The sequence below is a fragment of the Bos javanicus genome, chromosome 5 (assembly GCF_032452875.1).
Source record: "Bos javanicus breed banteng chromosome 5, ARS-OSU_banteng_1.0, whole genome shotgun sequence".
NCBI classification, from domain to species: Eukaryota; Metazoa; Chordata; class Mammalia; order Artiodactyla; family Bovidae; genus Bos; species Bos javanicus.
In genome coordinates this window covers 48,385,718-48,400,472 of record NC_083872.1, presented here as the reverse complement: position 1 = coordinate 48,400,472, position 14,755 = coordinate 48,385,718, and the positions used below count along the sequence as shown (strand labels likewise).

Genomic DNA, 14,755 nt, shown 5'->3' with positions numbered 1-14,755 from the left:
AACTTCAATACCTTCATCACAGATGCACTTTCTTTTAATCAGAATAATTTTGAAGATATTTTAATATATGCAATGCTTTTCTCATTCTGCGGTACATTTGTAAAACAGTAAATTAGTATGTCTATTATAAACAAAAGTCTATTATGAACTAAATACTACCTACATACAAATGGTGGAAAAAACAGGTGTTAGACATACCACCAATCCCCATGAAATTTACTTCCAATTTACAGACAAGACACAATTAAAGAACAAGATATGATGCATTTAAAAAGTCTATTAGAGTTGGAAGAACCCTCAGAGATTTTATCCTAAAATCTCAGATTTATCCTAAAATCTTCTCAGTTGAGAATTGAGTACAGAAAACATATAGAAACTGGAAAAAAGATAAGTATAGCTTCCAGGAATGAAAATATATAAAACGGCTACATGCAATATTTGTTTCCTATCCTTCTGATTATAAATTCAAAAAGGGTCAAACAATCTGATAGTAAAGCGACAATGATCCAAAAATAAGTGGTTCTCACCCCCATTTTTTTTTCTGTGCTGTTCTTAGAGTCAAGGATTAATGCAAAAATAAAATTCTGGAATCCCTTCCTTGCCCGCTCTGTTTATTTATTTATTTTTTAATTCAAGAATATGATGTACCCAACTTTATACCTGGCTGGCTCAAATCTTCGGTGATTTCTCCTACATTCATCCTCAGAATTTTCTCTCTAGTCCAAGCAAAAAAACCCCAGAAGCCCATTTTGTATGAGTATGTAAACTGCACACCACTGTGTAAATGTGATCACATTAAAATACGTGCAAACTTGGCAGTTAGGAAATGTCACTGCAATCGTTAGGACGTGAAATTTCAATCTCTTTGATGAAGATACCATCTTTCAGCCAAGCCCTGGCAGAAAATCTTAGGTTCCTGTTAGACCCCTCCCTCCCCAGTCAGCTGCCGGGCTCCATCCGGAGGGATGGGGGCTCTCCTTTTCCATCACAGTTAAGCGTTCCCAGACTCAGGAGAAACCTTGGGTTTCTGCAGGGCACTCAATATGCAGCTAAGTGTCCCAGCTCTGTAAAGGGCAGCTGGAAATGGATTTAAAATGGCAACGCGGACCAATCAGCGCCGCCGCGCCAGAAGCAGACATTTACACGCGCCTCCTCCACAGGCACAGAGGAACCTGGCGGTGCCTAACTCCCTACTTAGGGCTGTAAAGTAGGCGTTTTTTAATTCCACGGTGGTCTGTATTTGAGGGAAAGAAAAAAATCTTCCTTGAGTAAAAGTTTTTATTTTGGAATTGGCCCAAAATAATTTTGGGTGTGATGTGTGAAAATCTGAACCTAATTTTTTCAGAGTTTTTGTTATTCAAGGATGAAAAGAGGTACATTTTAAAATGTACTCCACCTTTTTCAAAACGGACTGGGGTCATTATGGTGTTCACATAACTCAGAAACAGCCCAGGCTATAAAATTAGGACTTGGCAGAAAGGGAGTTCCTAGGGAGAAGGTTAAATCGAGGTAAACTGAAGGGAGAGTTGGACAGTTGGCGCAATTGTGGAGTTAGGAAGCATGAGGTCCCCTCGTTAGGCAACTCTTCTACCCTGCGAGCGCTGGAAGCCGGATGCATAGAGCCAGTCGAAGGGAGGTTTCGCTCGCCTTTAGCCCTACCCGGAGAAAAACGCTCAGTGAAGGCTGGTGCGCTCGTGTGCCTGTGTGCACATTGTTTGCAAGTGTGCATGTGTGCGAATGTGCATGTGTTTCTGCGTGCATGTGTGCATACAAGTGCGCGCCTGTTTGTTTACATGTGTTTATGCCTGCATGTGTCTGTGGGAGTGTGCACGTGTATCTAAGTGCACGTGTGTGGATTTGCGAGCAAGTCTGTGTGTGTGTGTGTGTGTGTGTGTGTACGCGCGCGCGTTCTCGATGGGTCGTGCAATCTGCCAGGAGGGTATTCCGACACAGAGCAGGACTGTGGGGGCTTGTTCCTACTCCCCTTCATTTGATCCCACTCCCAGGAAACTAGAACTCTGCCGCGCGTGCAGCCAGACGCTTCCTGCAGAGTGTTGGCTCCGCATCGTAGAGGTGCAGGTAAAGGCCAAGCCCCTAAACGCGGCTCCGGGGCAGCCACATTCCCGCGCCTTTCTAGGACAGCCGCCCAGGAGCGACCTCGGGCGGCGGGCGGGGCTAGGCCGGCGGCAAGCCGGCCCGGGATTCCCGGCCTGTCCCTTTAACCCCGCCGTGAGGCGGGAGCACGTGAGCGGGGCTCCGGGTGGCACCCGGGCGCCGCCGCCGCGGAGGCAGTTGTATTTCGAACACTGCCTCTGGCCCGCGGCCAGGCGCCTTGGCTCGGCGGTCTGCCTGGCCTCCCTCCTCCTCATACTTTTCCTCCAGCGCAGCCCCCTCCCCTTTATCCGCCCACGATTAGAGGTGGGCACTCCCCCCATCTCGCCGCCCCCTCCCCAAGCACACACACACTCAACCCGCTCGAATTCTGGGGTAGAAACTCAGAAAACTTCCAGCCTGGGCAGCGCGCGCTTGGTGCAGGACGCAGGAGTAATCAGCCCGTCCCCCTCCAACTCTCCGGTGCCGCTGCCGCCCGCTCCCGCCACCCGAGAAGGAACGGTGCCACCCACCGCTCCGTCCCCTGCCTGCGCCCAGTGCCCGACCGGATCCCCGCAGAATCTCCCCATCCTCCCTTCGCTTTCCGACTGCCCAAGGCGTTATTTGTTTTCTCTCTCTTTCTCTTTCTTGCTCTGCGAGCGCGGAGCGGGGGGGAAGAGGAGGAGGAATTCTTTCCCCGCCTAACATTTCAAGGGACACAATTCACTCCAAGTCTCTTCCCTTTCCAAGCCGCTTCCGAAGTGCTCCCGGTGACCGCAACTTCTGATCCCAAACTGAGACGGGAGCCTCCCAACTTCAGTTCCTCTTTTCCTTCTCCTTCGCTTTCCTCCTCCTCTCACTACCTCCACCTCCACCGCCACCTCCACCTCCGGCACCCACCCACCGCTGCCGCCGCCACCAGCAGCGCCTCCTTCTCTCCTCCTCCTCCTCCCCTCTTCTCTCTTTTTGGCAGCCGCTGGACGTCCGGTGTTGATGGTGGCAGCGGCGGCAGCCTAAGCAGCAGCAGCCCTCGCCGCACGCCAGCTCTCGCCCACCCCGCCTCATTCTCCAGCCCTACCTCGCAATCTCCCGAAAGGTGCCGGGCTGATTCCGGGCGGCAGAGGCGAAGCGGCTGCAGCGGCGGTAGGAGCGGCGGCGGCAGCGGTAGCGGCGGCGGGAGGCAGGATGAGCGCACGCGGTGAAGGCGCCGGGCAGCCGTCCACTTCAGCCCAGGGACAACCTGCCGCCCCGGCGCCTCAGAAGAGAGGACGCGGCCGACCCAGGAAGCAGCAGCAAGTCAGTACGCGGGCGGGGTGGGGGCAGTAGCCCACCTCCGCTACCTCCGCGAGGGCCCCGAGACGCGCGGCCACCCTAGCGCGGGAGTCCAGGCGCCGCGGCCGCCGCACGCCGCCGCGGGGGCGGGCTGCGGAGTCCGCGGCGCGAGTGCGCGGCTGAGCCCCGCTCCGCTCCGGGCCGGGAGGTGGGAGCAGCGGCGGCCGGCCGGGTGCGAGCAGGAGGTGGGGTCGGGCGAAGCGTCCTCGGACTTTCGCTATTGTGCCCGGCCCGAGTGGCGCGTTGTCTCCTGGTGACGGGAAACGGCCGGGTCCGACAAACCGGGACTCGACAAGCACTTTCCTAGTCGCTTCACAGTGGCCCAGGAGGCAGGGGTCCTCTGGCGGTTCAGGGTTGGAGGGGCTGAAGTCTTGGGGACCCGGAGGCTCTTTCTCCCGCCAACCCGGGCTGCTCGCTGGCCGGGAACTGGCGCGCCGCAGCCGCCCCCTTGGCGCCCTCCCCAAGTTCTCGGTGGCCTGAGACTCGCGCCCTCCCGACAAAGAACTCGTGGGCCCGCCCGGTTCTGTTAGGGCTCTTTAAATGCGGCGCGGCGTCCGATTTGCGGCCGCCGCTGCTAAGGGTGTCCCAGGAAAGGGGCTGCAGGAGATTCTGCGTCCCCACGGGACAAGATTAACTAGTTTGGCTAAGGGCGCAGTGGAAAGTAGTGTCCAAGAGGGTGCACGGTAGCTAGGGTCACTTCCTCGCCAGGCGCCCAGTCCCCCTTTTGCCTCCGGATCCCGCGCCTCAGCGCTACAGACATTAAATGTACCCTTCCAGAACGAGTGGCTGGGGTCTGGGAGGGGATGATCGAGGGGCGCCCGGGACCCCGCCGAGTGGAGGGTTTTGTCTGCGGATGCAACCAATTAAGCGTGCAGCAGGCGCTTGCAGAGCTGCGCGCAGCGCCCAGGGCGGAGGGGTTTTGTTCGCGGCAATTTCCAAGCCTTCGCGGGTAGGGCTCGAGCGGGACTTGTCTATTGAGAACATTTAAACTCCGCTTCCGCGGGCTTTAAAACTACTTCTGCGTTCTTTAGCTTTAAAGCGCTTCTTTCAGGGCAAATAGGCCGAGTAGAAAATAATCCTGGAGTCCCAAAGCTACCTAGAGCAAGGTGGGGAAACCGAACAATGTTTGCTTGCCATTGCGTTTGTTGTACCTTTTTGAAATCATCAAAGGAAACAAGCCAATCTAGAGGCCCCAGAGTTTTCCCGCTCTGCCCGAGCGACACTTTACACCGCGTTAGGATCCTGTTTTACACCTCCCAGGAAGTCACTGCCCTTCCCCCCGCCCTTGTTTCCCACCCGCCACCCAGCTTTCTCAAACTCTGCTAATTGCCCCCCACCTCCGAAAAATAATCCAAATAAAATTGCAGCGGGGTCTGGAGGTGATTGAAGGTTTTACCTTTGAGTTAAGGCAGAGTTCACAAAGAAAGAAAAATGTGTCTCCGATGTTTCTCCGGATGTGCCCACTGGCGCTAGTGGTCCCACAGAAGCTTGCAGGAAACCTTTCTCAGATTGTCTAAATAGAATGCGAATTTTCATTGAAGACTTTAATGCATTTTAAGCTAATTAGTCTCATTTAATCACTGAATCTGAATGAAATGTAAATTGATGATTCACTGGATAAATATTTAGAATCTGGAATATTAATCATCGCATTCTCTTAACCACTTGAGTATTTACTACTTGGCATAGAAGCCATTTAAAGTTTTGCTAAACCTATTGATAGTTTCAATTTCTCCATCCCAGACTCTTGCATTCCTTCTCACTACCACCCGCCCCACCTCTACCCCTTTTAGTTTCCTTCGGTCCACCCCCATAAGGGTTTTCCCAAAAGAAAGTTTTGGAAAAAGTGCTTATTTTTATCAAAAGATATTTAAATGTAGACTGGAGACCATGCCTGCATCTCCAAAGGGAAGTGAAGAATTGAAGCAATTATCTAGATAATTCAAGCAAAGCCTTCCACAACGGAGTTACCCTAATTATTTGGAAATTTTAGGAAGAATGGAGTTATTTTAAGTTGAAGAAGTTGGATAATTGTTCCAATATTTTACTCAATGTGTTGATTGAGTCATAATTGACTTACAATGCAGATATACAGAATGATCAAAAGCCACCTTTTCAATATGGGAGATTGTTGAAATATTTATGATGTTAGCTTCATATTTCTGTTGTTTAAAATGGTAGTACTGTGGAGAGTAGTATTTGTGTACAATGCTTATTATTTCTCTCAGTTGCCAAATACACAACCTTGCATATTTTGCACTTTAAGGATATATAACTTTCTGGAACATGCAACCTTGTCAGCCTTTGTTACCTTTCTCTGGTTGAAATAGAATCTAGTTTTCATATGCAAAATAGAATTTCCTCTTTTAATCCCTGGATTAAAAGTCTAGTTATTTCCCCTTTCTGTAAACTCTGTACCAGCATCATCCATTTGTGCTTGAACTGAATGTGTTCCAACGGTTCTGTTGAGCAGCACAGGCAGAAAATGTATCTATAGAGTCAGGGTCAATTTCTTTCAGACATTCTTGCCACAACAGAATTTTTTTTTCCCTCGAAACTAGGAGCCAACCGGTGAGCCCTCTCCTAAGAGACCAAGGGGAAGACCCAAAGGCAGCAAAAACAAGAGTCCCTCCAAAGCAGCTCAAAAGGTGAGAGATTTCTTAAGTCTTCCCAACTTTCTCAACACCCACAGGAACCTCCCTGTAATTTTCCCATTCTAGATCCACACCTAAGGATTTCTCCCAAGTGGGTAACCCAAGACTCATTTCCTACATTTACTATTGGTGAGATTTCCAAGCATATACTTAGAATAAAAAGTTCATGAAGCTGCTTGGGGTTGTTTTCAAACAATCACCAAATAATAAGAAACTTAAAGCAGAGATGGGGATTGGGGGGAGGTAAGCGAGTAGAGAATAAACAAATAAGATTTGCACCAAAAAAAAAAAAAGATTTGCACCAGTTGTGAAATAGTTAAAAAAAAAAAAAAGAATAGATTTTGTTTGGCAGTGAAGTTTTTGCAATTTCCTTAAAAAATAATAAAGATTAATTTACTTTGTGCTTATTTACATGATTACTGGAAAACCAAATCCCACTCTTCAAGTTAAGGACTTTGCCAAATAGGTGATAATTAGAAGTAAATTCAATTATAGGATTCTGGGGGAAAAATTCACGAATTTTACAGCTTTAAATGTGCTGATAAAGTATTTTGCTTGTTTGCCATCAACCTGCAATATAATACATCATCGTCTCTCAAAAGCCTTTCCATCTCAGGTGATACAGAAATGTTCTGAATAGGACAATGAGAAAGTTTTAAAACAAATGTTTGACTCATTTATTGTACATTTTGGGGCAGAATAGAACCCAACCAAGTGTAACTTCCAGTGTTTTTCTTTATAAATTTTAAATTGCAGTTTAAAATCTTCATGTTTGATGGTATTTGAACTCGCAAAGAAGAAATATCTCAGGATCAGTGCATACACAGAGAAGTGAAGGTGAAGACAAAAATCACAGTTTTTAAGCTTTACAAATAAATCAGAAAAACGTTTCTGTATTTTATTTGTAGGTTTGTATACTCGTTAAAAACAAAGGTTCAAAATTCAGAAGTCAATTTTGATGTATCTTTACAGTAGATTTGAGTATACTATGTACAGTGTTTGTTAAGAATAACTATATGCTCATCTTTGGGGAATTAATGTTTTGTGTGGTTTTCTCTATGACTGTGAGCACTAACCATATTATATTTGATAGTTTTCAGTGTTGTAAACTACCATAGCAACCAGGGATACATATAAAGTTATTTAGGGAGCAACTGTGAGTTCTTGTCTGTTTTAAGTCTTGAACAGAGCTGAAAGAGCAGATTTCTAATATACTTAAATGTAATTGCTTCTCAGAGTGAAGATTTAATCATACTTATATTTAATCAATACACTTTGAAGTAGTTCTAAATTATCTTGTCATTTAAAAATGACAATATGTAATCTGGTATTACTAACATGAATACCTTTTTTTTTTTAACCTGCTTTATTAAATTAAATAAAAAGGGCTAATTTACCAAAGAAGTTTTTTTGTTGTTGTTGCGGAAGTTAATTTTATCTTAATTTGACTCTAATGAAATGCCAAAGGAATATCTTGGTAGCTAGCTGACAGACATTTAAACTATGATGTAATTGCCCTGAAAAGCATCATTATAACATTTGCCAGGAAAAAAAATCTGTAAATCTCATCATAAATTATTTAAAATTTAATACAAAAGAGGGAAAATTATCTCTCAGATTTAACTGTATTACATTTTCTGAATGAGTTCAAGATATGCTTCTATCACCTTTTCTTCATTTTGAAAAGTTTGCCACTAACAAAATCTTATGTTGACAAAAGGAAAGATGAGACTTGTACCTAATTTACCACTTAAAGCAAAATAACAGAAAGTTGGTCTCTTCCCAAGTAAGGTGTAACTTATTTTTAGTTACTTTGGTGATAGGTGTTTATAAATGACCCTTAGGCTACTCATCTTTCTGATAATTCTTCATGTGTGTGCACATAACATTACAACTTCCAAACGAGAAGTAGGCTTTCTTTTTCCCAAGCAAAGTTTTCTCTGAAATCTTCCATTCTTCCAGACAAAATTATTTCACACACTTCTGTTATAAAAGTTCCCTTTCTAATAAAACTGGATAAATATTTTTGCTCAGAACATGACTGTTATAGTTCTTCAGTTTTATAAATTACGCTTCATTTGGAAAAGATAATACTTCACAAAATAATGAATGACATTGATGAATTATTCATGGCATGAGTAAACTTAAGGTATTTTCAGTTTCAGATCAGTATTTATTGAGTTTGCTTTTACCTTATATAAACATGATTATCAAACATATTTTTTGTCAAACATATATTGTATTCTAACAAAGCATATTTTTGTTAGGACTTTGAAAAGCAATTTTTTTTTGAAAAAGTTACATTGTTCATATCATGTAAGATAAACATACCCTGCTAGACTGACCAGGGTAGGGATGAGAAGTCTTCTGTGATTAATAAATTGGGAATTCTCCTGCAAACCAAAGCTCATCATAATGGAAAATATATAACAAAAACTGGTAAGTATATAAGAGAACAGAGCTCTAAAATTAGAGAAGATGCAATGTACATGGGATCCTGATGATGCTGTATGTTTAAATTTTCTTGCTGCTCAAAATTTCTTTACTTACAAAGAAAAGTAAGTGTTTGGACTCAGTAACTGGCCTTGGGGCATTTGAAAACAAAACTGCTTGTTGGAAAATTAGCAATGTGAAACTTGACAATGCGTGTGGAAAGTTGAAAGACCAAATGGAGGACTACTAAATTAGCTATCACTTTAATTTCAGGCCACATTCAATATAAAATTGATTTGTGTAATACAAAAAACAAACATTTATGAAAACACAATTTGTTATGCTTGGAACTTTTGGAAGAGAATGTAACTATTCTTGACTTTGCTTCTAGTCCATTATGACAAGTTCTCATGGATAACCATTATGTAGAAATTCTAGTTATTCCCAAGAGCACCAGTCTGAGTGCTCAAAATTCATCCCTGAACCAGAGTCATATTGTTATCTTAATAAAAGATCAGAAGTTAATGTTTTCCTGAATAAATAATTTATTCATGTTGAGTATGCATATGTGTGTGTCTTGACCTTTTTATTTATGTGTTAGTTTGAGATATACCTGTCACCAGTTGCCTCTTAATTTCCTTTTTGTTTTATTTTGTTTTCCTCTCCTGTTTGTGCTGGATGAAAATATTTTGTATTTTCATATTTCTCATGTTTGGAAAGTAGAAAGATATAATCTTTAGGGTTTTTGTTGTGGCTTTTTAATCATAAAAGAACACTGGCAGGGTTTCTTAGAAGTCAAAGTCATCTGTAAGTCTCAAGCCAATTGTCTTTCAGGTACTTTTAGGAAAAAAAAAATTCTGGGATTGAATTAAATTTAATTGAAAGAACTGCACATAAAATAGATCTCAGGTGTGAGATAGCCTTCCTTCATATCATAGACGTTCCTAAACTTCCTTTGGACTTTAGGTGTAGTAAAGAGAAAAGGCACAAAATAAAAATAGGGTTTAGGTAAAGTGTACTTCAAATAATGTATTCAGACAAACACTTGATTTATATTTTCCATTTGCCTATACAAAGAAAACCTGATATGAATTGGATACTGTAAAGAAATAAAGAAATTGTTCCTTTTCTAATCATGTTCCTTCCTCGAAAAGTGGTTGATTTTTCACAAATGATTAATAACACTATGCACAGAGATTTTAGGAGGAAAGAATGGGGTTTCCTCATCATTTCAGACAAATGTTCAAGCACAGATGCTGAGTGAGGGCATGATTTTTTTGCAGGATATAGTAGGTCCAACTGAAGACAGGAACCAAAAGCATCATTATAGGTAAGTCAGGGAAAGATTGTATTGGAAGTTGTGGTACAATTCCAGCTTATAGCTTCTATGTTACTAATATGACTTAGTTTGAACTCCTTTGTGTTTTTATAGGCAAGCAATTTCCACTGGGACTCAGGGCTCAAGGATACAGATGAGTCCAGTCAGGTGGAGTTACATAAAGCCCAGTTGTTTCTCCATTATCTTGGTATTTTAGGCTGTTCTACCTAAACAGTTGCCTCCTTTTTTTTCACTTCACTTTGCCAGAGAGGACGGAGCCTTAATGTATCAGTAAATTCTCTTTCACAATGCCTTTGAGTCATTGTAGATTATGATCCAAATATGGAAGATTGAAATGCATTTGAGTTATTTTCTGAAGTCCCTTTACTTTAGGGGACCCAGAAATCTCTTTCTTTGGCCGTTATCATTCTGAACTTTTTCATCGAAAGCCTCTCATTACTTTGACTGACCTCCAACTCTGGCTCATTTTTATCTCAAGGTCTCAACAGATCATTTTGCTCAAGAGAACACTCCAGATTGGTATTCTGTTTCCTTTTCAGTTCTTTTTAAAGACTAGATGGGTGCTGAAGAACATTTTATGTTAGTTAAATCATTCAGACCTATCTTATCTTATTACCTGAATTTCTGCTGTTTCCAGAACTCACTTGGGAACCATATAGTTTGGCACAAGGGTAGAACAATGAATTTTACTATCCTTAATTCTGAAATTTTCAGCTCTTGAGTTTTTGTTCTGCCAACCAGGAGAAAAAGGTAAATGGAGAACAGATTCCATTTTAGGCTGCTGCTTTATTATTCAATATTGCTTTAATCTACTGAACATTGCTGAATGGCATCTTCTAATTGATTCAGCAAGGAGCAGTCACAGCCATTTTTTTTTCTCCAGGATAACGTAGGGAACAGTTTGCTTGGAAGGTCACCCCTGTGAACTCTCATATCGTTGCTATTGATTTCTCTGATTACAAAAGAGGAAGAAAGAACCATTTAAAGAGGAGAATCCTAAACTTTGAAAATAGCTTTTCCTGTCATTTTGGCCTTGGCTTTAATTTTGTATTTGTATAAGTGAAGACAGGCATGTGTAAATAATGACATGGGAGTTGACAACAAGGACTTCCTTGGGGAAAATGAGCATGAACTACAATGGATGATAGAATTCACTTTTATTTCCTCTTCGAAAATATGTCCTGATGGAAAGATTGTAATTTTTTTTAAAGACTGAAAATGGTTGCACGTACAGTTTGGAAACTCATCGAAACTAGATTAGCATAAAAGTTAAGTGAGAATTACTTATCATTTAGTGTGACAGTCAGTTCAGTGGATTTTGATTACCACAGCACATTGATTTACACTGTGTTTTTGAAAGAACTACGAAAAGAAATAAATGTGACTTTCTATACTTTTTTAGGTGGCTCCATTTGCTCTTAAGTCTGTCGGTCTTAGTCATATATACATATATTTGTAAAAATACATGAAAACAAAGCAGGGTACCACTAAGCTGATCGTTTCTCTGGCTCTTTTGTGTGTTTGTGTATAGACTCGCTGACTGATTTAGAGTAGGGGCATTTTGACTTCCATGCATTTATCACAGTATGCTGTGAGCATTTAGAATAACAAAAAGATTAATAGCTATCTAAATTTGACCCAGAAGTCAGAAGTAGATATTGCTCTTGGTTCCCAGTCTCAGCTTTTGCCTATGTCTTTATAGGAAACTCAGAAATATTTTAGTCTTAACTACTCATTTGATTTTCACCCTGGAAGTTTGTTTTTTTTTAATATAATTTCCCCCAGGGATCAAACCTGGGTCCTCCTGCATTGCAGACAGATTCTTTACCATCTGAGCCACCAGGAAAGCCCTACATTTCCCCATGGCTACTTTATATGGGACTGTCTCCCAGAAGAACAGACCTTTTATTGCCTTAAAATCAGATGAGGTCTCAATTCCACCACTTAAACACATGGATAGATTGCTTAATCACCAGGTTGGGGGGTTAGTAATAGCTGCCCTACATAAGTAAGACAATGCTCAGAAAATCACTCATTTCTTTGAAAACTTACAGAATTGGGAGGGTGGTTTTGTTGTTGTTTTCTACTTTTTGGCCTTTCATTTGGGTGTGTGAGATCTTGATCTTAGTTCCTCACCAAAAATTGAACCTGTGCTCCCTGCAGTTGGAGCACAGGGTCTTAAAACTGGACCCCCAGGGAAGTCCCAGGGAGGTATTTTTTTTAAGAGTAACATTTTAAAATATGGAGGGAATTAAGAAATTACACTGGTTTACCTACTCTAGTATTCTTGCCTGGAGAATCCCATGATAGAGGAGCCTGGCAGCTACAGTCCACAGGGTCGCAGCGTTGGACACGACTGAGCAGCTCACACTTTTCTGCCTAGTGCTTTAACTTCTATCAGCCTTACCTTACATGTACCTTAGCTCTGTTAATCTTCTGATGGAGGCTTTGTGGTCTTCATTCCACAAATGAGAAAACTGATTCAGAGATGTGGACTGTGACATGTCTAACGTTCAGCTGTCCTAAATGGGAGCATCTGGATTTGAGTTCAAATCCAGTTCTTAAAACTTAGGATCGCTCCATATTATGTGCTGTCAAATACCTTGTGAAATATTTGCTACAAGGTAGATTATGTTTTCTCCAATAACCAGAAACATAGGTTGGAAGTTAGGTTTTGAGAAACCTTTGCTGGGCAGTTCTATACAAGCTTATAAAGGGATTGGAAGTGTGGGCCCACTGCAACCCATCCTCACAAATTTCTGGCCCCCAAGTAAACCAGAAGGCTGTACCTTTGAAGATCATGGCACAGCCAGAAGTTTTTTTATTTGTTAAATGAAGGGGCTGGATGAAATGTCTTCTAAAGCCCTCCCAAGCTGTAGATTCTGATGGCAAGAGGGAAACGACACACAGGTGATATAAATACAAGAGTGACGTTCCGTCCTTCCTTCATGCAATAAATATGGAGTGAGCACATCTTATGCACCAGACACTAATGCTATAACCCTTTCCAAGTTCAAGAGTTCTATTTGCTAGATGACTTTCCTTTCTTAATTAATTTTTTAGTGCTAATACATTTAAGAGCCTGGAGTACCAGAACTTCTTAGGGGCAGAAATAATTACATTTCCTACTTAAAATTCTTCCCAACCCTCATGAATCTACAGTTCTGAATCTGAATTTCTTTAAAAAGGCAAAAATATGAATGAAGACAAGTCAAGACCGAATAACGTTTCTAAAATAATGACAGTTGCAAATGTTAATGTAACGGTGCTGATAATAGTCTGAAATTCAGTTCTTACAAATGCAGAATTTCCACCGTCTCTCCCTACTCACCCACCCTGAGATAAGCAGTTAAGTATTTAGAGTAAGTTATTGTCTGAATTATACATGGGTTTGTAGCGTGGAACCAAATTCCAGTCTGGCAAAGAAAAACCAAATATACGCTTCCACAGTATTGCATATGTTGTTATATTAAAAACAAAACAGGCCTCCGAAATGTTTTGTTTGTTTTCTATTGAAAAATAATATCCTGAAGAGCATTAAACACAGGAAAAAAAATGTTAAAGCCAGTGTTTTCCAATATGTAAAATTCCTGGATCTATGCTGGTTTACAAATGAAAATCCTAACTGGTTTTACAGGCTTTGTGAAGTTTGATCAGAATGATTAAATAATGTGGGTTTTAAGGAACAATGAAAACCTCCCAGATCGCCGCCACACAGCACAGCTAATGTGCTTCTTCTAGATGTCGTCTCAGAAGAGGGTTTCAGCTTACATGTAATACTGGCCCCAAGACCAAGGAGCAAGTTCACTTTTAACAAGTTCAAGTGATAATCAGGATACTTTGCTCTTCAGTTAATGGTGCAAATTTTATTTTTGAAGAGACTTTTTGTTAATGGGAAGCTCGGTTTAAAGTCTTCTCCTTTGCTGGGCTTTCTCGCTCTATGAGAGATTTGCTTTCTCTAACTCTGAAATGTAGTGAAACAACCCTCTTTTAGAAAACAGCCCTCTTCAACAGATTTTAGGTACACCCGATCACATCATGGATCTGGGAGCATAACCACCATACAGAAAAGCCTAGCATAGACGTGCCATTAGCCTTTAAGATCTCAAGCAGACTCCTGTTCTCAACCACACCTACCATCCCCAGGCCCATTAAAAAGGATTTCTATCTTCCGTGTTTGTATAATTTACTACTGAGTAAACTGTGCAATCTTACAGTCACTCCTAAAGATTAAATCAGACACTGCTTCTGTATTAGGGAATTTTGTACTCCTATAACTCACAATGTACCAACCAGAGGGTTTCTTAAAAGCTTCATTCTTAAGGTGACAGATGGGTGTAATGGAATATTTGCGTTGACTGAACCTTCTGTGAGATTGGACTAACTTGAAGGGAAACTTTCCCTTTAAGAGTTCGATTGCATTAGAAGTGAAAGAACATTTATTGAACACCTCCTTTATGGCGGCCACATCACTTCTCACTGGAGGCATTATCTCCATTTCACACCTGAACCCAAATTAAGGTTTTCAGGGACCTGCCCAAAGTCGTAAAGCCAACATGGCAGAGCAGAGATTTGAGCCTTAGCTTTCCAGAGCGTGGTCTGTGTTCCTCTCTCTCTCTTGGAGACAACACTCAGAAAGAAGATGTGATTTGCTGGGCACTTCTAGTTTTCACTTAACTCATGCCCCTCTGACTGAAGGTTAAGACAAGGCTACCAATCCCTGAGAAGAAATGATTCCTTTGTGGAACCATTCAAAGTAGTAACCCCTACTACTGAGATTCAGAGTGCCCAAATCTGATGCTTAGCTGGAGCTGAATCAGTGATAATTTCAGTTAACTAAGATGTCTTTTTATAGTAGCAAATATATGAATGCTAAAGGAAGGTAGCATTGTTAGGAGAATAAGAG

The 14,755-nt window shown here is 42.0% G+C and overlaps 1 protein-coding gene across 1 annotated transcript in view; it reads left to right on the top strand.

The window, feature by feature from the left end:
• The first annotated feature begins 2,338 nt into the window (after positions 1–2,338).
• Positions 2,339–14,755, top strand: part of HMGA2 (high mobility group AT-hook 2) — a 145,825-nt gene continuing 133,408 nt past the window's right edge. Inside the window, exons 1-2 of the mRNA XM_061416579.1 lie at positions 2,339–3,387; positions 5,985–6,071. Coding sequence (XP_061272563.1) covers positions 3,277–3,387; positions 5,985–6,071 — 198 coding nt within the window. The 5' untranslated portion in view covers positions 2,339–3,276. The remainder of the gene's footprint in view (positions 3,388–5,984; positions 6,072–14,755) is intronic.